Source organism: Thamnophis sirtalis, unplaced genomic scaffold, assembly GCF_051295495.1.
Source record: "Thamnophis sirtalis isolate CommonGarterSnake01/CBP01778 unplaced genomic scaffold, rThaSir2_p1.2 scaffold_4, whole genome shotgun sequence".
NCBI classification, from domain to species: domain Eukaryota; kingdom Metazoa; phylum Chordata; class Lepidosauria; order Squamata; family Natricidae; genus Thamnophis; species Thamnophis sirtalis.
In genome coordinates, this window is record NW_028261384.1 from 25679306 (window position 1) to 25704758 (window position 25453).

The following is a 25453-nucleotide window of genomic DNA, read 5'->3' on the forward strand; positions in this document are numbered from 1 at the left end:
CCCACCAGCAATCAACAACCAAATGAGCATAGATTAACTCCAAGGTTAACATCAGGCCAAGGATTAAGAAGTGAACAATGCCCCAATCAAGGAACTGCCAAACAGCTCAACCAAAGAATCTCCCGCCAACACCCACAGGGCAAGTCATAGAATAAAAACAGTAAATCCCCCTCCTTAATAAGCACTGATGGTGTTATTACCTAATTTGTGTAGTGAATGGTCCTCAAGAAAACAACCAAGCTCTGGTCTCAAGATATTCACTCACTTGAAAGATTTTTATTCTGCCCTCCTTTCCTCAGAAAAGAGGCTTAGCAGCCTACAGAATTGCTGTAATAGATAAGGCTGAATTATCTAGGTGATCACTTAAGGCTATTCAAAAGATTTCATGATAAACCAAGGACTAGCTTGACTGCTTTGAAACCAACATGTTAACTTTGGACTCTGCTGATTTGAGCCAATCCAATTAACAGAAATAAAATTTCAATTCAATTTATTAGATTTATAGGCCGCCCAATCCCAGAGGTATCCTTTGTTCTTGTGAATGGCAGTTCCCATGTTTTATGGGGTCAGAAAATATCTCAAATAATCCATAGGTGTTGAGAGTATTTCTGATTCAAAGAAAAAAAGTGTTTTGGGTTTTTTAAAAAATTGCTTTTTGAATTATATTCTAGCCTGCATTGAAGCAAATTCTAACTGGATTCTGGAATGTTTCTCCTGTGACAGATCAGAGCCATAAGGTTGAATTATTTTTAACAGGTATCCCCACCCCACCCACCCCAAGAAAAATGAAGGATTATGAAGACAAAGGAAATATATCCCAAGGAATAACAACTCTTCAGCAAATTGTCGTTTCCTGTTGTGGTGCTATTCTAACATCCGTTTTGGGTAAGATCAAATATTAGAACCATTTAAACTTCCCTAAATCTGCTTTTTAAGGGACACGGTGGCTCAGTGGCTAAGATGCTGAGCTTGTCAATCAGAAGGTCAGCAGCTCAGCAGTTTGAGTCCCTAGCGCCACATAACAGAATGAGCTCCCATTACTTGTCCCAGCTTCTGCCAATTTAGCAGTTCGAAAGCACATAAAAATGCAAAAAGAAAAATATGGACCATTTTGGTGGGAAGGTAACAGCATTCCATGTACCTTCAGCATTGAATCATGCTGGCCACATGACCACAGAGACGTCTTTGGACGGCACTGGCTCTTTGGCTTAGAAACAGAGATGAGCATCGCCCCTATAGCCAGAAAACACACACGCGTGTGTGGGGAAAAATTTACCTAAGTGTGCTTTTATAGTATTTATAGTATTGCTCCTATCTTTCTGCTCAGATGAATTCAACTGTTGTGCTCTAGAAATCAGAGCTTAAGTTTTTCTTCCCTTAGTTAAAGTTACATGGCTAGTTTTGTTTTTAATCTATTAAAAATCTATTTATTAACATAAAAAAGCATTTTAATATGTTGGTTGTTTGATTGTCTTAGTGACACCTTTAGATGTTGTCAAAGTTCGACTTCAGGCTCAAAGCAATCCATCCCTGAAAGGTAAACCCATATCTTTATGTATTTGCAGAGTTGATGGGAGATAAAATTTTATAATTTCTTCTCAAAGGTTCACATTTATGAAATTGATATTACTCTTTAAGTCCATATTAGAAATGTTATTTGCATTTGCTGATCTGCACTTGCTAAGATGAATATACATTTTATTTGATGCTGATTTATAACATAAAGATATCATTTGGTATGTTTTCTTTAGAAATTGTTAAGTCATATATATTTCCCCACTATTTTGTTCATTCAAAGAATTTTTTTTCTAGTTTTATCGGTATTGTTTGGAATAAGTATAACAATCTTGGTAATATATTCATCTTTACTACTGCTATTCTTCCCATCAATGATAATGGGAAGAATCTTTCCATCTTTCCAAGTCTATTTCTATAACCTTATAATAGTTATCCTCCTTTACTGTTCCACACCTTGATGTCAATTGAATACCCAAATACTTCACTTTTTTTACCACCTGTATGTCCAGTTTCCCCATCAACTCTTTTCTGTTTTTCTGTCATATTTTTCACCATAATTTCTGTTTTATCTTTATTAATCTTCAAGCCCCCTACTTCTCCATATTCTTCTATTATTTTAACTAGTTTTGGCCCTGTTTGGATCCTCCATAATTAAAACACCAAATCATCCGCAAATACTTGTAATTTATACTCTTCTTTCTTGACCCTCACACCTTTTACCTCTTTGTCATATTTCTCTATTCAAAATCTCTAGTGTCAGTATAAATAATAATGCTGATAGTGGACATCCTTGTCTAGTTCCTTTCATAATCGCTATCTTTCCTGTCATATCAACATTTACCATTCCTTTGCTGATTGGTTATTATATATCATTTTAATCATATTTATAAATCCCTCACCAAAACCCATCATTTGAAGTTGCACTATCATAAATTGCCAGTTCACATTATCAAAGGCCTTTTGAGCATCCAGAAACAACAACACCATTTGCTTTTCTGGGTGGGCTTCATAGTACTCTAGCGTGTTCTCCAGTGCACTTCTCGGAGAGTCCAATGCTGGGTTAACACAGCCTATCTGCCCTTGGACTGAGTGATGTTTTTAGTTGACCACGCCTCCCTTTGCCTCTGCATGCCCAGTTCGAAAACTCAGTCCGCCCGTTAGGACTGTTTTGGGAGAGCTCCAGTCTAAGTTCAGATAGGCTGGAAAGTTTCCCACTTTGGACCACGTTTGGATTCTCATATTAGAGAAAATTATATCTGTTACAAGAACTGTCAAAGATTTGAGGTTTGTGTCGCTTTAAGAGGGCACCCGGGCTTCCCTGCAGCTGCTGGTCGCAAGCGCTCCAGGGGACTGTAATCCCTCGCCCAGCGGAGGTTGGCGAGCGGCAGGGGCGGTGGCAGACCTTCCCCAACTGAGCCCCAGAGAAAAATTCCCTCAAACGGAGGTTTGGGAGCCTGCAGGCCTTCTAACTAGGGGCCATTCAGCTGCTCAATTCTGCCCGGCAACAGCAGCGATGGTTGGAACCTTCGCGCGCTTTTCAGGCTGTCAGGCTAAAAAGAGCGGGAGGAGGCTGCGCGCACAGCCGCCACCATTTTGAATCGCTTCGGAGCGCGTTGAGGAGAAAGAGAACGTGGAGAGCTGATTCCTCCAGCTTTGCCTTCGGAGAAAGCAGAGAAGCGGAGAGCCCAGGCAGCCCAAGCAAAGCCACAGCCAGCCCTCAACGACTGCAGAACGCCGCAAGGAGGCTGGGGACTAGCCTGGGGAGCCAGCTAGTCTCTCCCTCCTGAGAGGAAGATAAGTCTCGGGGAACCGAGAGTGGTGGGAGGAAGGAATCCGACCCCCAGGCGGCCCTTCCCTCCTGAAGAGTCTGCGAGCACATTTGAGCCTCAACGGCTAGCGCGTGCCCATCCCAGCTCAAGCTATCTTCCAGGCCCCGTGGGTGACCTGAAATGGCAGAGGAATGCAGGGAGGCCTTAGGGGAACAGGCAGGGCCCTCCAGCAAGCGCAGCAAACTGGATCCCTCTGTGAAAAAAGGCAAAGGGCACAAGGGCTCACTTGAAAGGTCTTCACCAAGAGCCACAGTGGATCCCAGGGAGGTTTCTAGGCCCCATCAGCCAGAACCTAGCCCAGACCATCGCAACAGGGAGTCAGCTTCCCCTGATTGTGAGGCCCAATCCCCTGGGGACAGTGAATTCTTGTCTGGGGATGACTATAGGTCCAGGGATCTGTCTCCAGAAGCTTCTTGGGGGTACCCCGACTCCCCTAGCTCCTCCATTGGAGAGGAACGAGATTCTATCCAGGATTCCCAGTGTGGGAAGGGTGAATCCAGCTCAGGCAGGCCTAGCCATCGCAGGCCCAGTAAGCAGAAACTGAAGAGGGGTAAAGGCCCTGCTCTTTCTGATGAAATGAGGGAGGTAATTTCCTTAGCCATTTCCCAAGGGATAGCTGAAGGCATTAAGCACAGGGGCTCTCACAAGGGCAAAGCCCCAAAGGAAAAATGCAAGCCTAAGGCCTCCACTTCCAAGGAGCCTGTATCCTCCTCTCCATCTTCCAGCCCATCTCACTCTGGGCTTTCAAATTCTGAGCAGGAAGAAGGGGAAATTTTTGTGCTTTCTGAAGACTAAAACCCTACCCCTTACAAACCAGCATTCACTGGCCTGTTTAAGCTGTCATTATTCAAATCAATCTTGCACAAGGCCATGACGGCTACAGAGTTAGGCCCCACTTCCAGGCCTGAGGCCACTCAGGCTTCCACATCCAGGGATCACAAGCATGGCTTATTCAAAGAGACAATAGAAACTCCTGAGGTTATCCCTGTGACTGACCTCTTTATGGACGCTGTGCAGCGCCAGTGGCTACAGCCAGGCACCCTAACCAACCCCAGTGGGGGGGACAGAGCACTGTATGCCCTGGAGGGGAAAATGGAGGATATCCTGAAATTCCCTGAAGTAGATGCCCCAGTTGTGTCTCTAACTTCCAACTCAAACCTGCCAGCTGAGCTCCTAGAGGGACTAAAGGCAGAAGATAAGAGGTCAGAAAAGGCGTGTCAGAAAACACATATGGCGTCTGCCTGGGCCATTAAGGTATCCACCTCTGCCTCTTTCTTTATCAGGGCCACCTTATTCTGGCTGCGCCAACTCAGGTCTAGGCCACCACCCAGGAAGTCTAGATGGCGCCATGAGCTAACCAAAATTATTACCGCAGCCAAATTCTCATCCAGGGCTCTCGCTTCCAATATGCAATATGCAATTCACACCGCCTCTTATGGCTTAGGCATTGGCAAGCCGAAATGAAAGCCAAGTGGAAGCTGGCATCGGCCCCATTTAAGGGAGGCCTTCTGTTTGGAGAGGGCCTGGACAAGTTTGTCACCGAAACCAAAGACAAACGCAAGATCCTTCCTGCAACCCTTAAAAGGGGTGACCGGAAAGGTGCGGGGTCTTTTCGTAAGAGACCTTACAGGAGTCAGGAAACAGGACAATCCTCTCACCCTTCCTCCTACCAGAGACCCTTTCAAGCAGGGGGGGATAGGCACCAAGACAGACCCTTCGGTGCTCGTGCCAACCAATCCCAGTCTTCCTTTCGGAGAACATTCCGAGGAGGAGGAAACAACAGTGGTAGCTCCCATCCTTTTCGTAAAGGAAAGTGACGGTCGCAGGGATCCCCCCATCGGGGGTCGGCTACGGCTGTACGCCGACAGGTGGGAAGAGATAACATCGGACAAGTGGGTCCTCAACACCTTTCGAAGGGGCCTTGTCCTGGACTTTCTAACCTTTCCTCAGAGAAAGTTTCTCCGCTGTCCTACCCCCAGGAACCCAGAGAAGAGGGAACGCATGAGAGCAGAAATCCGCCATCTCCTAGAGATAGAGGCGATAGAGCCAGTCCCCAGGGATCAGCAGGGGAGGGGCTTCTATTCTATCCTCTTCCTTGTGCCCAAGAGTTCAGGGGGGTGGAGGGCCATCTTGGACCTCAAAAGTCTAAATCAGCATCTGGCTTACAAGAGGTTCAAGATGCAGTCACTCCACTCCATCCTGGACTGTGTGAGGGAGGGGGACCTATTGACATCAATAGATCTCAAAGAGGCCTACCTGCATGTCCCCATCCATGTGGCCCACAGGCGGTTCCTGAGGTTCTGTTTGGAAGGGAAGCATTTCCAATACAGGGCTCTTCCCTTTGGGCTATCATCTGCGCCCAGAACATTCACCAAAATTCTGGCAGTGCTAGCGGCTCATCTCCGCAGTCATCCAGTTCGTCTGGAATGTTATTTGGCCGATATAATTATTCATTCTCTCACCACCAAGCAGGCACACCGCGATGTTTCTCTAACTGTGCAGACCCTGCAGCACCATGGCTTCTCTGTCAACATGGAGAAGAGCCAGTTCCGGCCATCCACCTGTATACAGCACCTGGGTGCAGTCATCAACTCCACCTCCTGCCAGGTATTTCTTTCTCCAGATCGGCTGTCCAACCTGAGACGCAGAGTGAAACACTGCAGCCTTGCCAGGTCAGTACCAATCATTCAGCTGTCCCAGCTCCTGGGGATAATGATATCGTGCCTGAGGGTGGTTCCCTGGGCTCGTCTTCACGCCAGGGAGCTGCAGTGGTTCCTGTTACCCATGCAGATGGCCAAGGCCAGCAACTCACACAGGCGTGTTCGGCTCCCACGAAAGGTGATCCAGTCTCTGGCATGGTAGAGGTCCAAGGCAGTCAAGAAGGGCTGCTTGTTCAAGGAGCCGGAAAGACTAGTTGTCACCACGGACGCCAGTCTCCTGGGGTTGGGGCACCCACTGTCAGGGCCACCTAGCCCAAGGCCGATGGACTCAGAGGGAGGCCGCCCACAGCATCAATTGGCTGGAACTGAGGGCAGCTCGCCTCGCGCTGAGAAGGTTCGCCGCTCTAGTAAAAGGGGCTCTTGTACTGTTGATGACAGACAATGTGGTGACAAAAGCGCATATAAACCGGCAAGGGGGCACTCGATCAAAGGCCCTCATGCTCGAGGCAGAAGCGCTGGGCAGGTGGGCGGAACGTCATCTGGCTTCTCTCAGTGCAGATCACATCTCCGGCGTAAGCAACCGGGAAGCAGACTGGCTGAGTCGCCAACGCATCGACCACTCAGAGTGGCGCCTGCACCCGGACCTGTTCCAGCAGATTGTGAGGAGATTCGGCAAGCCACAGGTAGACCTGTTTGCCACACACAACAACACACATCTCCCACACTTCTTCAGTCGCTACCACTCGCCCCAGGCAGAGGGAACAAACGCACTGAGGTCAGTGTGGCCTCAGGGACTACTGTATGCCTTCCCTCCACTTCCGCTCATCCCTCAGGTGGTGAACAAGCTCCTGGCTGAAAAGGCAGACCTCATCCTGGTGGCTCCCTTCTGGCCCAGAAGGCCCTGGTACGCAGACCTGGTCAGTCTCTCAGTTCAGAGACCGTGGCGAATCCCTCGGGACCAAATCTCCCTCAGCCAGGGGGCCGTCACCCATCCGGAGCCCCAGTGGCTACAGCTAGCCGTTTGGCACTTGAGGGGGAGCTCCTGAGGAAGCAGAAGTTCTCTGACCAGGTCATTCGAACAATACAGGCGTCCAGGAGACTTTCTACTACTAGAATCTACGATGCCACCTGGGCCGCATTCTCACAGTGGTGCAAGACTAGAGACATAGAGGCCTCATCAGCCTCGATCCCTCAGACCCTAGAATTTTTGCAGGGGGGTCTAGATAAAGGTCTTGCGGTCAGCACCCTTAGACGTCAGGTTGCAGCGTTGTCTACTATCCTGGCTAGGGGCTCCTCTCGCTCTCTGAGTCAGCATCCTCAGATCAAGAGCTTTCTCAAGGGAGCTGCGAACATCAGCCCTCCAGCTGTTCACCGGTATCTGTCATGGGACCTTCCATTTGTGCTTAAGGCTCTGACAAAAGCCCCATTTGAGCCTTTGAGAAAGACCAGTCTGCTCCACCTTTCCATCAAAACTGCCTTCCTGGTAGCTATTACATCCGCTCGCAGGGTATCCGAGCTGGCAGCTCTTTCTATCAGGGAGGATCTGTGTGTAGTTCACCCGGACAGAGTAATTCTGCGGCTTGATCCGTCCTTTATTCCAAAAATTAACTCTCTGTTTCACAGGACTCAAGAGATTATTTTACCCAATTTCTGTCCCCATCCTTCTCACCCTAAGGAGCGTGAGTGGCACAAGTTGGACGTGAGACGAGCCGTGCACACGTATGTAAAGAGGACAAAAGACTTCCGCCGTTCAGAGGCGCTCTTTGTCTCCTTCCTCCCTGCGTCCCTGGGCCACAAGGTCTCTTCTCACACAGTGGGGCGTTGGCTACGCACTTGCATCAAGCTGGCATATGAACGCCAGGGCAAGACGGCTCCGAGACGAGTCACCGCACACTCCACTAGGAGCGCAGCAGCTTCTGCAGCCTGGGCAACCCAGGCTTCTATTCTAGACATTTGTAGAGCGGCCACATGGGCCTCCCCCACGGCCTTTATCAAAAACTATAAGATTGACACCTTTGCCTCAGCCGAAGCCTCTTTTGGCAGAAGAGTTTTACAAAGAGTGGCTGAAATGCCAGAGGCTACGGCGCTTCCCCACCCTGGGACTCAATAGCTTGGGCATGTCCCAGCATTGGACTCTCCGAGCAGTGCACTGGAGAAAGACCGTTGGCTTACCTGAACGGTCGTTCTCGGGGCACTGCGAGGAGAGTCCAAACCCGCCCGGGGTGTTTATTATATTGAACGATGTGACTGTATTGACTGTAACTGATTACAGGACGGTTTCCTTTGTTTTCAAACTGAGCATGCAGAGGCAAAGGGAGGCGTGGTCAACTAAAAACATCACTCAGTCCAAGGGCAGATAGGCTGTGTTAACCCAGCATTGGAGTCTCCTCGCAGTGCCCCGAGAACGACCGTTCAGGTAAGCCAACGGTCTTTCAATACAATACGTGTTCAATACAATTCAGCATATTGTCTCTGATCTGTCTCTTGGGGAAGAATCCATTTTGGTCTGTATGTATAAACTCATTTAAAAGTCTCTTCATTCTTTCTGCCATTATTGATGCAAAAATTTTATAATCCATATTTAATAGTGAAATCGGTCTATAGTTCTTTACTTGTTGTGCATCTGACTCTTCTTTTAATGTTTCCATGTTTCTAGCATTTTTGTCTCCCTTAATAAGTCATTATTACTTTGCTCAATACTTCTTGTAGTGTTTGGTACAGTTCTGCCGGTAATCCATCTGGTCCTGGTGTTTTCCCTTTCTTTTTGATGCCTTCTGTTACCTCCATCATTGTAATTCTTTCTTCTAGAGCCTTCTTAAATTTTTCTGGGATTTTGATTATTCTAGTTTTCTCTAAATATCTTATTTTCTCTTCTGGAACCTTCTCATGTTGCGACAACTTATTGTAGAAGTTTTCGATTATTTTTCTCTTTTGTTTTCATTTAAATATTGTATATTCCCTTCTTCATCCACCAATTGATTTATCAGCCTTTTTTCTCTTTTCTTTTTCATCTTGTAAGCAAACCAATGTCCTATTTGTTTGTGTTTTCAAAGAAGTTTTGTTTTGCCAATTTTATTTTATTTGCCAAGTCCTCATTTTCTATCAGGTTCAATTTATGTTTTTGCAGTTCCATCATATTTTTTACTTTTTTATTTTGTGGGTTTTTCTGCAGCTCCGTCTCCAGACTTTTGTACTCTGATTCCAACTTCTTTTAAATTTGTCTGTTCTATCTATTCTTTTTCCCTAAATATGTCATTGCAAGGCCTCTGATATATGCTTTACAAGTGTCCCTTACATTCTATAATGATGTGTCTTCCTTTCTATTTTCTTGGAAGAAATATGTCAATTCTTTTTCCATATATTGCTGGAAAAAAAATTATTTCAATATTCTTGAGTTTAAAGTCCATCTCCCCTTTTTCCTCCATCCCTTCCAAGTCATTGATATTGGATTGTGATCTGCCCATGTGCTTATATCTATGGCTATCTTAATTGTTTTGAATGTTAGCTCTGTTGACATCCATATCATATCAATTCTTGACCACGAAAAATGTCTGAGTAGAATGTATATTGTCTGTCTTTCGGGTGTCTTATTCTACAGACATCTTGCAAATTTAATTCTTCCATCATCGTGAAAAACATTTTGGGTGGGATTTTTCTCAGCTTCTTGTTCATCTTTGTAGGTTTATAATCTATTCCATTATTTACAATTGCATTAAAGTGTTCTAATATACATATACACTATATTACCAAAAGTATTCGCTCACAATTGCTTCTGATTATTTGGATGGGTGAGCGAATACTTTTGGCAATATAGTGTATCTTCATAGTCATATTCTATTATCTTTTTGTGTAATTTTCCAAAGAATTTTTGTTTTTGTCATTTGGGACATATATTGTCACTAATATTATCTTTCTCATGTTCATGGTTATTTTGACCATCAGTATTCTTCCCTCCCCGTCTTCAAAATTTTTATTGGATTATATTGTCTTTCTAATATATAATGCTATTCCCTTTTTGCTTTGGTTCGTCAAAGTCGTATATAAATTACATAGTTTTGCCTGTTCTAAAAATTTTCTATGTTGCTTTCTAATATGTACTTCCTGTAAGCATATAATGTCCAATCTCAATTTCTCTAATTTGTTGAATGTTCTTTTTGTCGCCGAGTTTAATCCATTTATATTAATGGAGATTACTTTTATTTCTTCCTTCATGTCATTGGTTTATAGGTTTAGTTGATCTAATTTCTCTTAGCTCTCTCTGCTCTTTGACTCTTTGGCCCTTGCTCCTTCTCTTAGCCTTTCTCCATCTCTCTTTGATCTTAGCTTCCTGGTGTTTAGCTCCTTTCTCTTCTCTTACCAGCTTTCCCTCCTGTGCTGCTATATGTTGTTAATAAAATATTTCTGCTTTCTCTAATGAATCTAGTCTGTACCTTTGTTCGTGCCAGTTTACTAAAATCCCTTCTGGAGTAAGCCATCTAAAACTCACCCCTTTTTTGATCAGACTCTTAGTCAGAAAGTGGTATTACTTTCTCATTTCTCTGAACTTCCTTGGGACTTGCTTCAATACCACAATCTCTGTAGACTTGTATTTTATTGTGGTACTTCTTACTGCTTGCAATATTTCATTTTTAGAGGTTGTTTTTTTTTGACAAATCTTACATGTACCTCTCTGGGCAAGTAGGTAAAAAGTGATCCAAAGTAACCAAATGAATAAAAAAAAACCTTTAGTATGAGTTATCTGGGTTATCCAAGTTTCTAAACTCACCCCCTACCTCCGTAGGAAAAGAGGGGAAAGAGAAACTATCAGGAAGACATTTCTCAGCAGCCCATTATAATGTAGCAAGGGAAGGGAAGACAATGTTTACACAGCTGGTCTTATTTCTTTCTTCTAGTGGATTTTTATCAGTTCGTTGTTATCCACAATGATTCAAGGTCAACTCTTCTTAGGCAGCTTTTACCGGGCACCATTTACTACTTACTACACAGCAATGCAGACAATTAATTCAACATGTTTCCTTTTCCTAGCTGCAAAAGCAAATCTCAGTGATTTTTGAAAGTTACCAAGAAAATCAAAGGCATAGAGTGAAAGTTAAACACCAAAAGCTTCTGATTTGCTTTTTAACATCCTTAAGCACTTCTCAAGATCTATCATTTCCTTTCTTCTGTCTATTGGCTCTGTCTGGCCTTCCAGCTGGGATAACTCGCATTGGCTACCTTTCCTGCTTTGGGTCCAAGGGCAAATGCAGGGAGTTGTGGGTTCCCCAACCATACCTACTTGCACCTCTCCTCTTCACTGTCTCTCCAGGATAGCTAGGGTGGAGTTAAAGCAAATAACCCCTCCCCCGAACAGCAGGAATCTGACGGTTCTTCAGAGAGCCCTCTGGAGAATATGTCCTGTTGCTGGGATTCAGGCCACACCCCTCCTCAGGGAAAAAAGCAAGAATTAATATAAAAATGTTACAAGATGCAAGGATTTGAGGTGGATTTGGATTACCAAACTGGGAATTGTACTATCAAGCAGCCGGTATAGCTTGTATGAAAGAATGGATTTTACTGAGAAATACAAGATTATTGATACTGGAGGGGTATGATTTGCAACTGGGTTGGCATGCTTTTTTGTGGTAAGATAAAAGTAGGGCACATGGCTATTTTCAAAGTCATTATGTAAGGAATGGATTATTAACAATATGGGAAAGAGTGAAAGGGAAACATTATTTAGAAATACCAATGTGGTTTTCAACAATGGAAGCATTGACACATCCAAATATTAATAGTATGAAAAATATTATTAGATACAAAGATATCTAATAATATTTTAATAGAAGGGGGGAAACAAAAACAAGAATTAGAAGAACAAGGGATTGATATAGGGTGGTTTTCACAATTGAAAATACAATCAAGATATGAAAAAGATAAAAGGGAGTATGGTTTTAACTTAGGAAGTTTGGATAAGATACTTATGAGAACGGAAAAAAGAATAATCAAGGAACTATATAGCTACCTATTAAGAACTATGCTAGAAGAAGAAGTGGTAAAAGATACAATGTTAACTTGTGCAAAGAATTTTGGCCATACGATTGAACTAGAAAAGTGGCAACAACTATGGAAAAGGAATTATAAATTAACCATGTCAACAGCTTACAAAGAAAACTTATATAAAATATTTGACAGATGGCACATGTCACCCGGAAAACTATCTAAGATGTTTAACGACAAGTCAGTGAAATGTTGGAAATATTAACAAGCAATAGGTTTATACTACCACATGTGGTGGACATGTGCAGAAGCTAGGAAATATTGGACTAAAATAAAAGTATGGTTAAAGAAAATGTTACAACAAGAAATAGAATTTAGACCAGATATGTTTTTACTAAGTATTATCCCAGAGAAATTCAAGAAAGAAGGTACCCATTTGATTATATATGTAACTACAGCAGCGAGAATTGTATTTGCCCAAAATGGAAAGTTAAATAAGCTACCAACAGACGAAAAGATAATAAAAAAGATATTAGATTGTGCAGAGATGAATAGGTTGAAAATGAAAATAAAGGATAAAGAGGAATTGGAGTACTTCAAGACATGGGGAAGATTTTATGACTGGCTAGAGAAAGCAAACTAGAACAGAAAGTAGGGAGAAGATAAAGTACCCAGATGACACACTATTAAATGGAAAGGGGAGGAGGGAAAAACAGAAAAGAAAATATTAAATATATAAGTATATATTCAAGAACGAGATATAAAGGGAGGAAAATATAACCAAAATAAATTAGTGAAGGTAAGGGTATAAGAAATGATACTAAAATATATTTGGGTTGACGGAAATTCCATCCCAAGGAAACATAATATACACCAACAATAATAGAAAAAGAAAGAGAGAGGGGAGAAGAGAATGAAAGGAAGATGAGGGAAATAAGAAAGAGGTAAGGATGGAAGGGAGAGGAAGAGAAGGTGAGAGGGTAGGAAGGGAAAGAGCAGGAGTAGGAGTAGGAGAAAGGTAAGGGAAAAAGGGAGGAGAAGGAGAGGAGGAAGGAAGGAAGTAGAGGAGGGAGGGAGAAAAGAAAGGGAAAACAAGGAAGTGTTACAAAAGGAGAAAGGGATGGTAAATAAAGCAACCCAAATTTTACATTATAACATTAAATGAAATAATAAATGTATAAGAATAATGATAAATGTAAAGAACAATAACAGTTATGTGAATGTATACTTTAAATGGTATGTAAGAGAATAAAAAAATAAAAATTCTTTGGAAAAAAAGAAATTGTTAAGTCATCTTTTTTAATTATATAAAATGAATGCATGAGATTAAGATTACACCATTACTTTTACCTATGACACTCCCATGTAACATTAAGGATATTGTACAAACTTTATATATAGATAAGTATATACTGTAGTCCTCCAGTTTATGCTGTGTTTCATCAACCCCTTTGCAACACTTAGGAGAAAAGATTTCTTGTTTACTTTTTTATCAGGAAAGTCTTTTTTGGATTCTGATGGATTGACCGATCACATTTATCTTTATGAAAATGGAACTGGCAAAACCTGGAATAAGACATCTGCCCGTTTTACTGGCATGTTGGTAAGAAAATGCATATTCATTTCCACTAGTATTAACTTTTAACTCTTCAAAGGTTGTCTGACCAATTTAAATTTTGAAATTAAATTAGATAATTTCATAGCATTTTAAGCTCAGGAAAAATACAATTCATTACAGTATGATAATTTAAAATTAAATTTTCCCATTGTATTTACATTTTATGTAAATGCATAAAGATACTTGGTACGCCATTTTCCAACAATTGCGAATGAGAAGATTAATATGATAGAAAGTAAGAAAATAAAAAAATATGCTTGATTAATTAATTCTTGTCACTTAACTTATTGTAAAAGTAGGCTATGTATACATGATACTTGAGATTTGTTCATATGACAATCTAGCCAATAACATTGAAGGTTATCATGTTGTGCAAACCCAAATCCATGTAGTAATTTAATCATTCACCATGTCATATAGCAGGCCAGTTTATTTTTTCGTGGTATGTTATAATCATACCTTAGACAAGGAAGTAGTTGGGTGTCCTTGCAGACAATCACTTTTTCTCAGCCGTAGGAAAACAGGCAATGGCTATCAGCTTCAAAAATGTGCAAGGAAACTACATGGGCACACAAATGTAAATACAGTTATAAAGTGCTCTTAGTATCATAGATTACTGAGGGCCTTTTTGTGCCCTTGAAATTCACAATTCCATTCAAATAAAAGTTTCTGGTCTTGGTGGAAAGCGTTTAGCTCATTGTGGTTTATTGCAGAGGTCTCCAATCCCCGGTCTGTGGACAGCACTGGTCTGCAGCATGCCAGAAACTGGGTTGTGCAAAGAAGCAAAGCCCCATTTGTAGGAATACAGGCAGCAGGCAAAAACATGCCCCCCCTGGTCTGCAGGAAATCCCACTCCATGGAACTGGTCCCTGATACCCAAAACATTAGGGACATTGGTTTATTACATCTTCTTAGTTCAATTTTGCATGATTTGATAGAAATGTTTCTTGATTTAAGAAGGAATGAAGTTTGATTATTTTTACCTTTAAAGATCAATACATAGATATGAATATATATTTTATATAAAGTAACATTTTTCTAGGTATAATATCTTTATAGATAAATTCTTCATACTTCATATTAGCATTTCTCAGATCAACACTGAAAGAGGTGTTCACAAAAGAACATGCAGGTCCTATTTAAATTAGCAAGTGTGATGAGTGTGTTCAGCCTCTCAAACAGGGACTGTTGTGGAGGGCCAAACAATAGGGCTGTTGCTGCTCTGGCCCCTGCCCCTATGGGTCAGATAGGGACAACCAAAGGGCCAGACATTGCCTTTGAGCCTAGAATGTCCAGGTCTCTTTTCAAACGACACAAAATTAAGTGTGTTTGTTTGGGTGTGAGAGTGTGAGTTTGGGAATGGTCAGACACCTACACACATACAGTATGCCAGTTTTTTAAAAAAACAATATTTTATTAAACTATTAAATACATAGTGTTTGGTAGATAGTTCAAGAAATCTACAACCCAACATATCACTCTTTTTCCTTTTTTTAGGATGCTTTTGCAAAAATTGTTCAAAGAGAAGGTGTGAAAGCATTGTGGAGTGGATTGCCACCCTCACTGTAAGTTTTTTATTTCCTTCCTTTGATTAATCTCTCACATTAAAATCAAACCTGAATAAAAATAGTTAAAATGAGTTATGAAACTATCAATGCTGTTTAAGATTGACAGCAAAATTAGTAACAAAATAACTGAGAAGTAATTTTATTAATGTCTTTTCTACTACTGCCAACAGTTGCTTTAAGGTACAAAGTTAAGTAAACATAGGAATGTGTATTCTAATTAATCAAATTATGCATGTGTCTTGGGCTATATTAATTGATGAAACTTTTTATATGTTGCTATAAGAGCCAAGGTGGCGCAGTGGTTAAATGCAGCACTGCAGGCTACTGCTAGATCAGCAGGTCAGCGGCTCAAATCTCACCGGCTCAGGGTTGACTCAGCCTTCCATCCTTCCGAGGTGGATAAAATGAGGACCCAGATTGTTGGGGGCAATATGCTGACTCTCTGTAAACCGCTTAGAGAGGCCTGAAAGGCCTATGAAGCGGTATATAAGTCTACTGCTATTGCTATTGCTATATAAATCCTATTACTAGAAGGAGTAGTAAAAAGAATACTTGGCCTGCATTTCCAAAAAAATCAAGATAGTGTTAGAAATGTTTTTTTTTAACAGTTGAAAGTTAAAAGGAGGAAGCGTTCAAATGGGTCAGTCTTAAAATCCTTGACATGACACAGAAAAATGAAGAAAGTTATGATAGGAAATGGAGGTAAATATTGTAAAAAATAGTTCCCTTGCACTTCCTAAAACCCTGCCCCAAAATATTTCTGCTTTGACTAGCATGAACCCAGCCAGATGACCCTTGGAAACAGCTGTTCTTCTGCCACAGGAAATCTAATCAGTTCTACAGTAAGAAAAGTAGTAGGCAGCTTAAAGGAAAAAAAATATTCATTTGATTTCTGTGTCTACCAGTCTCAACAAGGGACTGCAGTGTGCATAAAAAACTAAAACAACATTTCAAATATATATATGGTTGCCGAATGAAATTTTTACCATAGGTGTTAACAGAATCAAGAAATGGGGCTCTTAACATATCCCAGATCCAGATATGTAACTAGGTCTTCACAGTCTTATGTAGGGCCAACAGAGTTGGGGCTATCCTAATCTCTGAAGGAAGAATTATCCAGAGGGCAGGGCTATGGCCAAGAAGATATGACTCTTAGTGCCTGCCAGTCAACATTCCTAGGTAGATGGAATTCATAATATGCCAAACTGACAGACCAAATTGGACAAGTTAAAACAACTAGAAGACAGTCCCTTAGGCAACCAATATCAAGATTTTAATGGTGACAACCAACTTCTTGAATGTACCTGGAAGCACACTAGCAGTCAGTGCAGTTCCTATAGTAGTGGTACGTGTCGAATATCCAACACCATTTACTACACATGCAGCCACATTTTGTAGTTGAAATTTTTGAATGATCTTCAAGAACAGCTCCATATAAAGTATGCTACAGTATCCAGAGAGGAGCATGAGTAAATGTGAGCATAGCCTCCTAATCCAGGGATGAACGCCTCTTCCATTCAACTCTGTGCAAAGGCCCTTCTGGCTATAGCTGTCACCTACTCTTCTAGCAGGCACCATGAGGCTAAGAAAATTCCCCATCCCCACTCTTCATTTTGTAGAAGATTTGCTTGGAGCAATGCCACCCCATCCAGAACCAAGAATGAAAAACCTTGTCACTGGACAGCACAGTCTTGCAATAGTTCAGCACCTTTCTCCAAGGCTGGTCCCAATTGTTGTTAGGGAATGAGAGATCCAGCTGTGGCATGCCAAAGAGCTCGGTACTCTCTCCATTCCTTTATACATCTACATGAAACTGCTGAATGAGATCATCTGTCACCATGGGTTGAGGAATCATAGTTTGCGGATAATACTCAATTTTATATCTCCATCCGTGAAAAGCATTAGGAAGTTTCAACTGGTGCAGAGTGCAGTGGTGTGAGCAGTCTTTGGGACCCCCTAGAGTGAGCCACATTACACCACTGTTCTGTGAGCTGCACTAGCTACCAGTTTGTTTCCAGGTGCAATTCAAGGTGCTGATTATTACCGTACCTATAAAAGACATGCATGAGATGGATCCAGGTTATTTAAAGAACCACCTCACCACATGGAAAAACCTGCCCCATCCTTTCCAGTGGAAATGGCATACTCTGGATCCCACCAGTCAAGGAATTCTGATTGGTGCAGTCCAGGAGAAGAGCCTTCTCTGCTGCAATCCTGGCTCTTTGGAACATCTTGCCTCCTGAGGTGAGATTGGCTTCCTCAACAGCCCGAAGATCTGGTTTGGCCAGTTGGCTTGTGGCTGTAATGGGGGAGTACCTTATTGGAGGTGGTTGATCGAGTAGTCACTTTGCAGTAAAATGGGCAGCAAACAAATTTAATAAATGATGATGAATGAATAATGGAATCATAAACATCCACATCTGCCTATCCCAGATTTTGGAAAAGAATTGATAGACAGAAATGCCAAATCCTGTCTGAACATCTGGCTAACTGTATGATAGACCATAATAACATGAATAAAGTTATTAAAGAAGTCAAGCTGAGAAGTCAAGAAGTGGAAGGATAATTGAAATACGCCCATCCTGTTCAGACGAGAAATCATCTAAGAGCACAATAAATGCCACATTATCCTGTAACCTGACCTGAATCATGGCTGAAAGTGGGTTTAATAATCTGCTTTATCAATGATCTGCAATTGTCAAACAGCCACAATCTGCCTCCTGCCACAGTTGGAGACGGGACAAAAACTGTCCAGATTACTAATGTCAAGTGACAACCTCTTTGGAAAAGGGTGCACCTGTCAAAGCAGGGCCTTGAAATTATGCCATCCAGGAGCAAATTCATTCTCCATGGGCTGGCTGGCCCGTATCTACCCTGATAGTTCTCTCTACCCCTTATTATTGGGATGTTGCAACCTTCCCACGCTCCTTCAGAGCTTTCCCCCTTCTCTCCAGAAAAGTCCATATTTAGGCTCATATTCCCCACCTCATACACACAACCGACAATCAACCAATACTGATACTTGAGATGTTTCTGCAGAATACAGCATTCAGCCCCTTTAATAAAGTAGGTACCACTTCATCTCATCTTCTTTCTACCAACTATAATATACCATCATTCAGTCTCCTCTCACCAGATCACTTTCGTCTCCACCACATGCTTGCACCCCTTTCACCTCCAGCCACAGCCAATTGATAGCGAGCCTTTAGACTCAGCTGAACCTCTGCTGGCATTTCTTCAATGCCAATGGACTCCTAGCCCTCCACCTATGCCTCCCTATCATGAGTGTTTCAGAGAGGGATCATTGTACTCCAGTGATTTGCCCCAAGAGACGAGCAGCCACGCCTCCCAGCAGGTGGCTGAAAAGTGGGAGTGAAGGGGTTGGTATGTGGCAGACGCAAAAAGTCCTAGACTCCACCAGATTGCTTAGGGCTCAATTTCACAATCCCAAATGATTCCATTTCCCCACCGCCACCCCAGCTCTTAACTATGAGAAAGGTGAGCAGGATCAACTACAATCTAAACTTTCCAACTTGATGACTAGTCCTATTCCAATAAATCCTTTCATTCAAGTCCTTCTGAGTCATAGTAACTATTGATTAAAGCATTTCACATGGATCATTATTCTCTGCCATTACTGTATTTTTCGGAGTATAAGATGCACCAGAGTGTAAGACGCACCAAGGTTTTGAAGAGGCAATTTTTTAAAAAAGGTAGATAGAGGAATAGACAGGGAGAGAAAGAGAGAGAAATACAGTAGGTAGGTAGGGAGAGAGAGAGGGTAGGTAGGTAGGTAGGTAGGTAGGTAGGTAAAGAGAGAGAGAGAGAGAGAGAGAGAGAGAGAGAGAGAGAGAGCGTAGGTAGGTGGAGAGAGAGAGAGAGAGAAATACAGTAGATAAGTACCGTAAGTGTTTCTGCTGGCACAGCACAGATCAATGTAATTCTCATCAGTTAAACAGCTTTCCAAAAGTAAAAAAAAAAGGGGTTGCACTCTGCAAACCTCCCCAAAATGCCCCATTTTTCATGAAAGTGAGCCAGTTTTTTTCCCAACAAAAGGCATGAATAGGCTGGGGAGGGGGGCTTGCAGAGTGTTCCTGGGGGAGGTGGAGGAACAAAAACGAGCAAAAAAGTGCCCATTTTTTTGCAAAAACGGACCTGTTTTTTGTCAAAAAAAATTGCATGCATAGCCTTATGGAGACTTATAGAGTGCTGCTGGGGGCTGTGGGGAGGCAAAAAACCACCTGTTTTTTGCTCATTTCTTCCCTCCCCAGCCCCTCTGAAAACCTCCATAAGGGTATGCACAGCCATTTTGGTGAAGGGGCATTTGGGAGGCAAAAAACGCTGTATTCGATGTATAAGACGTACCCAGATTTTCAGCTTTTTTTAGGAAAAAGGGTGCATCTTATACTCTGAAAAATATAGTAGTTCTCAGTCAGGAGGAATGCAAAATGCCTATCTGAAAATGTGGAGGAAGTAACTGCAGCCACAGAGCCCAGCCACTTTTGCTACAGCAAAATTCCCCACCTCCAAATCACCATGATGAAAAATGGGTGGTTTTCACACATTTAGGCATCATTGTCCTCCTTGCCCAGCAGCATAGTCCCTTCTGCTGGCTGATAGCAAAAGCAGCCTTCGCTGGCGGCATTCTTCCCATTGCAAGTTATGAGGGATATGCTTTCTGGCTACTTTTAAAGCCACCTTCATTACTTTTTCATTATGTATATGCTAATCTCTATCATTACTGTACATGATTCTCCTATACTGGGTAATCAAACATACAGCCATTTCTGTGTTTTGCTTATTTCCTCTCCAGAGTTGGTAATAACGCAGAGCACCTGAGCTGGCCCCCGCGTTATCCCTCCCTCTTCCTCCTCCGCCGTGCTTTTGAGGAGCCATTTGGCCGCGGGAGCTAGTAGGAAGGCGGCGGAGGGGGCGGGAGCAGGGGAAAAGGCCTCGTGGCTTCTCAAAAGCACGGTGGAGGTGGAGGCGGCGGCAGGGGTAACCCAGAGCCCAGCTGAGGTGCTCCGAGCGGAGGGGGCGGCACCGCCGCTGCTGCCATGGGCGGGGAAGCCTGCGGGAGCTTTGGAGGCTTCACCTCGGCTGCAGCGCTGGGCAGCAAATATGTTGGTGCTGTTGGAGGAGGAGGAGGAGGAGGCAGCAGCAGCTATTTAGTGGTGGCAGGGGCTCATTGGCATCTTCAGCGGCAGCCCTGCCCCCTGTGAAAAAACCCGAAGATGGAGCAGATCCACGCAGATGACGTTGCTGCAACATGACTGGAGGAGGAATTCTGGGAGTTGAAGTCCACAAGGCTTAAAGCTGTCAGGTTTGAAGACCCCTGGGTTTTTTTTCCTAAAAGGTTAGGGGTGCAAGGGTCTTGTCTTGTAACTTGACAGCTTTAAGACTTGCATGCTTCAATGCCAGAGTTCCTGAGCCAACATGACTGGAGGAGGAATTCTGGGAGTTGAAGTCCACAAATCTTAAAGCTGTCAGGTTTGAAGACCCCTGTTTTTTTTTTCTAAAGGGTTAGGGGTGCAAGGGTCTTGTCTTGTAACTTGACAGCTTTAAGACTTGCATGCTTCAATGCCAGAGTTCCTGAGCCAACATGACTGGAGGAGGAATTCTGGGAGTTGAAGTCCACAAATCTTAAGCTGTCAGGTTTGAAGACCCCTGGTTTTCTTTTTCTAAAGGGTTAGGGGTGCAAGGGTCTTGTAACTTGACAGCTTTAAGACTTGCATGCTTCAATGCCAGAGTTTCTGAGCCAATATTTTGGTTGCTAAGCAGGACCGTTGTTAAGTGATACTGATATTATATAACACTTAATTAAGTGGGTACCTTGAATAAACATAACTTTGAGTTTCAAATAATACTGATTTCGTTGTTGTCTTAGGTGACATCTGTGAAAAAAATTCAGGTGCTCAGGCATGAAAATATGCCGCTCAAACACTATACTTTTCTACTCACACTGAAAAAAAATTAGAGGGAACATTGGCCCCATGATCTTTATGTAAGTGTAACATGTGTAACATGTGTCTTGTTCTGTGAACTATGGCCAAAGACCAAATCTAAAATGCTTACCAGTATATTTTAGCTAGAAGTTTGACAATTATTTGGGTAAAACTGAAATGATTAAGAAACTGATTAAATGCTTATATTTCAATTTTAGAGCAGTTTCAGTTCCAACTACAGTAATTTATTTTACATGCTATGATCAACTACGTGATGCCCTCGTTTATAAATTAGGAGAAAATGACTACATTCCACTTATTGCAGGTGCCATAGCCAGATGTGAGTTTACTAATTTGCAGTTTACTATTAACTGTTTACTGTAACAAAACATATATTAAAAATTAACCAATATGACATAGAAAATAATCATTATATGAAATAAATGAGTATAATTAATTATTTCTCTGCTTTATAGTCAAAACGTGTACATTCTTAATCTAAGAATATTGCCTAATACATATATAATATTTTATGGTCTCTTAACTATGATTCAGAGTTAGGAGATACCTTTAGCATAAATGGTTCTTCCTTAGATCTTGAATTCCTCCTCCTTTACTGTGTCTAAGATAATACTGATTAAACTTAAAACTTAATAGTGAGCATGGAAAATATGTTGATGTAAGAGTTGAATATAGCATATATGCAAAATTTGTCCTATTTCATGGCCTAAAGCAACAGCCCCCAAGCTTTTGGGCACAAGGGACCAGTTCCATGGAGGATGGTTTTACTATAGATGCATGATTTCGGGCACTGCCTGGATCCTGTGTGTGGACAGATGGGGGCTTTGCTTGCTTGCACGGCCTGTTTCCTCACGAGCTATGGATCAGTGCCAGTCTGCGGCATGGTAGTTGGGAACTCCCGGCCTAGAATATTATTAACTAGCAGGCCAACAGAATATGAGTAGCACTTTTTTAAAGACCAGTTTCCATTATACAATCAAATGACAAGTTGCCATTGTAATATACCAGTTATGAATTGTATTTACCTGTTCAGCATTTTCTTGTTTAAAGCACATTTCATATATAATTGGGAAGAAAGTCTCTGAAAGATGCATTCCAGTTTCCTACAATAATTGTCATAAACCTTACTTGAAAGAGGAATTTTAATTTATTTGTAATCCTAGGGTTACAATCCTAATTCGGACTGGAATTTCCATCACTAAAATAGTTGTTCCATCACTAAAATAATCATTAAGGAAAAGATCACATAACCATGCTGTTTAGTGTTAGTCAAAAATTTGTTTGTAAGGCTGGGACCGCCTGCTTCTGTCCTGCATAATTGTCTTTCTTTCAACTCCCACCCATTTCTGCTCCTTTGGCCACCTTACATTCCACCACTTTACACCTCCCTCCAGGATCCAGACACGTAGGCTCTGTTGGCCCTGAGCTTGCCTCCACCTCTCACAGGAGGCTAAAGGATGGTTCTCCAGGACGCCATCCAATAGAGGAAGTTCAGGGATAAGGACTTCCTGGAAGTACAATTCATATTCTGCAACTTGCATTTTGGAAAGTAGCCCTTCCAGCATGAGGACAAGGGCTTCTCAGAAATGCAGTGTGTGTTCTGCAGCTCATTTGAAGCATTCCTGGAGAATGGCCTATCGGCTTCAGTGAAGGTTGGAGACAAGCCAATAGAATCTTATATGTTTGGATTCTGCAATATGCAGTGGAGTGTAAGGTGACCAAAAGTGATATTTTTATGAAAATGTGATATTTTCATAATGACTAATTTTCTTTAATAATTAATTAGGGATAATAGTTTGTTGTGCTGTCTAGAACAAGGTTAATATTAACTCCAGTAGGTCATGTACAATTATACCTGATGTGTGTGGTATAAAATGGCTCTCAGGGCTATATGTGATCCATGTTGAAGCTATAAGCAAATGCATGAATGAATGGATTTGTTAAGGATCACCATGGAAGGAAGAATCTTTATTTTCATCTTCTTCCTAAAATTCTGCTATGGTAGATCTACAAAGGAGATGCAGTGATCTGAAGCTTAGTAATCAAGGAGGGAAAGAGAAGAGAAAAGAGAAGCCTCATAGCCGTGCACTGACTTTGGGGCTATAAACCTGATGGGTAAGGTACTAGGTGCATTTTACATTTAGAGCATTTCATTCCCATCACTATAAATCTGGGTTAATGAAGCACTCCCTGAATTTAGAATCAATCTACAATAAACAATATTAGAATCTTGAGTTCTTTACATGAAAGTTGAATTATTAATTTATTAAATGTGTATGATACCTCACTCCTAACAATTCTGGGATGAATTATACTGCTGAATCAATAGCTATCCATATGTTTATTATGTAGCGAAATGTTTAATGCCCAAAAATAATAGATATGGGCATATACTTAAAGCAAATGTCTTGCAGAAAAAAGTTTGTAAATTTTGAGCACTGTATTTCTGTCTCAAATTTAGTATGTTCTGCTACTATAATAAGTCCAATTGAAATGATTAGAACAAGAATACAGTCTGGACGATTGACTTACACACAACTCCTTGCTCGCATCAGTACAGATGTGACCCAATATGGCTGGCTTTCACTCTGGAAAGGATGGGGTCCCACAATCCTTAGAGATGTGCCATTCTCAGGTATGATTTCTTTCAGAAATACATATTTTTATATGTGCTGGTTACTACAAGCTCTCTTCTACTGAGGATTTTAGGGTTCACAAGATACACGTTTTAAAAATACAGTTGTGTTTTAGTAGTATAAAATATGTGCATATCATAGGTAGAAGATACCTATATTTTTCAAATTTACTTTCCTCAGTTAATAGAATACAACACTGTTTTTATAGTTTAGTAGTTGATGATTTTGGCTTTATACCAGCATTTCTTTCCTTCAGATATTAACCAAATCATCTTGCTCTTTAATTTTTGACATAATTCATTGCTGGAACCATAGCTATCCCTAGCTATTATTAAAACAAAGAAGAGTTAAGCTTTTCAATAGTTGACAAAGGAAGAGTACTGGACATTGATATATACTGATATTTCTATTATTATTTTCAATTATTTGGAATTGGAATAATGCTCAGGTGAAATAACTTTTATATGCTATTCATCTTAAGTGTGGTTTCCTAAAAATGCTTTATTACATAAATCACAGTTAGTTACATTCACACATCATATTCATCTGAAATTAAAATTAAATAAACTGTTTTATGCGTTAGCACAGTATTTGAATCTTATTTGTATTGATCATCATGCTTCATAGAAACTTCATCCCATCAGATAAGTCATAAATAGCAATAGCACTTACACTGATATACCGCTTGGCACTGCTTTATAGCCCTCTCTAAGCAGTTTACAGAGTCAGCATATTTCTCCCAGCACACTGGGTACTCATTTTATCGACCTTGAAAGGATGTGTCAGGGTGGATGGAAAGCTGCCTGGGACAGATACAGGGGAAGATCGGCTTCTGATAGCAGTGATGCTGATAGGCAGCAATCCCCTCTGATGCGGAACAGCTGCTTCCCCCACTCAATCCAAGGGCACAAAGGGCAGAATATAGGCAAACTCTGGAAGGGCTGTGCCATTCCTCCTCAAAAAAAAAACACCTGAGTGGATTGACTTAAAGAGAAGCTGTGGGGAATCTGTTTGTTTTGGCTTACATTCCCCTAGCTTTGACTTGTGCCTTTTGCCTTACTAGCCTTGAGTTCTGCCTTTTGTCTTGCCTTACCTTGAGAACTGCCTTTTACTTTGTACCTTGTCTTTGCTTTGAGCCTTTTTATCTTGACTTTGCCTCATGGACTTGCTTAACTGGGTGGACTGGGCTTGAGATCCTGGACCTTGCTCTGTGACCATGCTCCTACTCTGTGGACTTTTTTTGTTATATACAGGCTATTGTTTGGGAATTGAGGGTGGCTGCTTTCAGAGTAGCATGGGGTGGAGCCTTACCAGTCATTGGAGGGCTATTTGGTACAAAATTTACTTAGAATCTTAGAGCAATAAAGGACTCTCTAAAAGTCACCCATGTGCCGGTCAGGATCAACCTCTTGGCAGTGGAATACACAGTTAGCCTGCAATACTGCATTCTAACCACTGCACCACCACAGCGCATGCTCAAATAGGCAACTGATGACAGCTTTTTTATTAAATGAAATATGATATAAGATAGATAGATGATAGATAGATAGATAGATAGATAGATAGATAGATAGATAGATAGACAGACAGACAGACAGACAGACAGACAGACAGACAGACAGATGATAATGTATATCAAGATACAACATATTTTTCTTTGTGACTATGTAATGATTTGAGCT

General features: G+C 41.7%; 1 protein-coding gene across 1 annotated transcript in view; it reads left to right on the forward strand.

Moving 5' to 3' along the window:
- The first annotated feature begins 775 nt into the window (after window positions 1-775).
- Window positions 776-25453, forward strand: part of SLC25A40 (solute carrier family 25 member 40) — a 31055-nt gene continuing 6377 nt past the window's right edge. The window contains exons 1-6 of the mRNA XM_087711832.1: window positions 776-885; window positions 1478-1537; window positions 13480-13586; window positions 15099-15166; window positions 21333-21454; window positions 23597-23770. Of these exons, the coding sequence (XP_087567958.1) occupies window positions 786-885; window positions 1478-1537; window positions 13480-13586; window positions 15099-15166; window positions 21333-21454; window positions 23597-23770 (631 nt within the window). The 5' untranslated portion in view covers window positions 776-785. The remainder of the gene's footprint in view (window positions 886-1477; window positions 1538-13479; window positions 13587-15098; window positions 15167-21332; window positions 21455-23596; window positions 23771-25453) is intronic.